We start from the raw sequence: 2913 nt of genomic DNA on the forward strand, positions 1-2913 counted from the left end.
TGATTCAACTCAGTGTGAACTAAAGGAGATAGTGCAAGGTGAGGTGCTGGATAAAGAAGAGGATGTTGTCATTGGATCAGAGATGATTCCTGATAACAAGATTTGTGGAGTGCTTAGCTAATTTCTCTATACCTGATAACAAAGCTGAGAAAGATAACAAAATGGAATCTACTTTGGAGAAGGAACAGGTCAATCAAATATTATTAACAAATGTAAGCATGAATAATGAGAATGGTGGTGATATGAGCTTACAGGTTGATGCAGATAGGGAGTCTAAAGAGATTTCTAATGTGGATGATGTAGACAATTCTAGTAGTAACTTGCAGTTGGTTGGCTGTTATCCTGAGAGAGGTGCAGAAGAAAGGTATTTAACTTTGGCTATTATTCCTGATGTCAAGGATGCTCAGCCTGAGTGTTGATAAAAGGCTTTCCCCTAATAAGGCTTTGCATGATGTTGTTTCTCATAATCTACATGATGAGAAAGAAAAGTTGACTTTGGTCAAAAATAAGAAAGAAGATCTTTTGATGGTGCTGCTATTGATATGAATCTTCAACAGATGTGCATAGAAACATGATTATCTCCAAAGACACAAGGCAAAGGGTCAAGAAAAGGAAGAAAGCAAAATTCTTCTGATGTTCCACAAACAGTGAGGTACTCAACAAGGAATAACTCTAAGAAATCTGTTAAATGATTGTTAAATCTTTATTTTGGAACATAAGATCAGTGAATTCTCAACAAGCATTTCATAGAGTCCAAATGTTAAATAGGCATCACAAGTTCTTTTTTGGTGGCTCGATGGAAACTTTTCAAAGATCGATGTGATTTAGAAATATAGAAGGAGACGTGGAATGCCTTATGCTAATTTCAACTGTAATGGTAAAATTTGGTTTTTTGTTCAACATAATGTAAATGTTGAGGTTCTTTTGGATACTAAACAATATATTACTGTAAAGCTGAAGTTTCAAGAATTGAATAGAGACATAGTGGTTACAATGGTCTATGCTAAATGTTCATAAGTAGAGAGATTGCAGTTATGGGATAGTTTATACTTCTTAGCTAGTAACATGGCATCTCCTTGGCTGATTGGCGGAGATTTCAATGTTATATTGAATGAAGAAGAAAAAATAGGAGGTTTACCAGTTTTTCCACAAGAATATGAAGATTTTGCCTTTTGTCTGCATTCATGTGAGTTGCATGAAATGCCTTTTAAAGGGAGTCCTTTCACTTGGTGGAATGGTAGGGCTGCTAATGACTGCATTTTCAAGAGGTTGGATAGGATTGTGCATAATGATTCATTCCAGAATTAGTTTGGACATCTTGAAGTGGAGCATTTGTCAAGGACTGGTTCTGATCATGCACCATTACTTTTATCTTGTGGAGATCAAGTGCAGAATTTTATCAAGCCATGCAGATTTCTTAAATTCTGGGTGGAGCATGATACTTTTCTTAACTTTATTAAGCAGCAATGGGAAGCATACTTATCTGATGATGTTTTTCTTTCCTTTAAACTCAAAATGAAGAAACTGAAAGTTGCTTTAAGTTAATGGAGTAAGGTTACTTTTGGCGATATTTTTAAGCAACTAGTGATCAGAGAAGATATAGTTAAGATTAAAGAGCAGTTATTTGAGGAGAACCCTTTTGAAGAAAATAGAATGGTGATGCAAAGGGCTCAAGCTGAACTTAAACTGTATCTTCACTATGAGGAAGAATTCTGGAGGCAAAAAGCTGGGATGGACTGTTTCTCAGAAGGTGATAAAAATACAAGATTTTTCCATAGTCTGGTAAAAGGAAGAAGGAAAAGAATCCAGATCAAGAGGATTCAAGATGCTGATGGAAATTGGTTAGAGGATGCTGATAGAGTTGCTGGTGAAGCTGTTAACTTTTTTCATAAGCAATTTACTCATGAGGAGGTTAGTGAAGATTCTCCAATTCTTAATCATATTCCTGAACTGATTAGAGAGGAGGATAATATGCTACTTGTTGAGCAACCTGTGGGCCCGCAGGCTGTGAGGCTGGCCTCGGAGGCTGTGGAGCTGAAGTCGGCGGCTCAAGAATAGCAGTCTGAGTCTCAACGGAATCATCACCAATATCAGTAGCTGGAATCTCAGAATCTGCAATCTGGACAGTCTCAGTCATAGGGGCAGTAGTGGCGGGTAACTCCTGTGTAGAGTCACCCGTGGCCCCTGGATGAATCAACTCTTGAGGTAGGGGTACCCCTCTAAGTGCCACTAGGAACCCATCCGCCTCCCCTTGATGGCCTCTTTCGTGCTCTTCTCTATAGAGTAAACCGACGAAACTGTAATTCGGTGGTCGATAGCATCGATAAACTGCACCTGTGACCTCCGAACAAGCTCTATAATCAGGCATGGAAATATCAGGAAAGTGTTGGGCTGGGAAGCCCTCAACTGGATCTCAGTGCTAGCTAATGCCCTGAAATCAATCTGGTATCTGGATATCAATGCGGCTTGAACAACCTGCCTGTCAGCCGTAAGAGCATTATCGGTCTGAGTGGGGAGAAGTTGCAACTGCACCACGCTCCACCAAAATTTGCCCTCTAAAGTCAACCATCTCTTCATTACCCGATTCTTCAAGTTAGTACACTCGGCTCTCTTGGCCGAGCGACACCGCCATCGTAGCTACCTGGGTCGACGGATCGTTCTGGGTCCGAGCAACTTTCGCTAACTCAATTGTACGCCTCGTGAGCAAGCAGTAGTTATCACCGAAATATACTCGATGGTCCGGCGTATATATCAACACTCACTCCTTGATCTCAACCTCGCTCATGGCGCAAAGATGGCCCTCCTTCACCCTTCGGCGCCTCTTTCGACTTTCGAGATCAGCGTCGTATATGCGGATATATCTCACGAGCTACATAGGACAATAGTCCCTGTGCAGCCCTCGCATAAACTCTA

General features: G+C 40.6%; 1 protein-coding gene across 1 annotated transcript; it reads left to right on the forward strand.

Annotated features, from left to right (window-relative positions):
- The first annotated feature begins 1065 nt into the window (after positions 1–1065).
- LOC132042852 (uncharacterized) lies at positions 1066–2058 on the forward strand. The gene is made up of 3 exons (XM_059433362.1): positions 1066–1268; positions 1341–1491; positions 1579–2058. Exons 1-3 carry the CDS (start codon positions 1066–1068, stop codon positions 2056–2058), a joined length of 834 nt encoding a protein of 277 aa, XP_059289345.1.
- Positions 2059–2913: the final 855 nt, after the last annotated feature.

The sequence above is a fragment of the Lycium ferocissimum genome, unplaced genomic scaffold (genome assembly GCF_029784015.1).
Source record: "Lycium ferocissimum isolate CSIRO_LF1 unplaced genomic scaffold, AGI_CSIRO_Lferr_CH_V1 ctg18592, whole genome shotgun sequence".
Taxonomy (NCBI): domain Eukaryota; kingdom Viridiplantae; phylum Streptophyta; class Magnoliopsida; order Solanales; family Solanaceae; genus Lycium; species Lycium ferocissimum.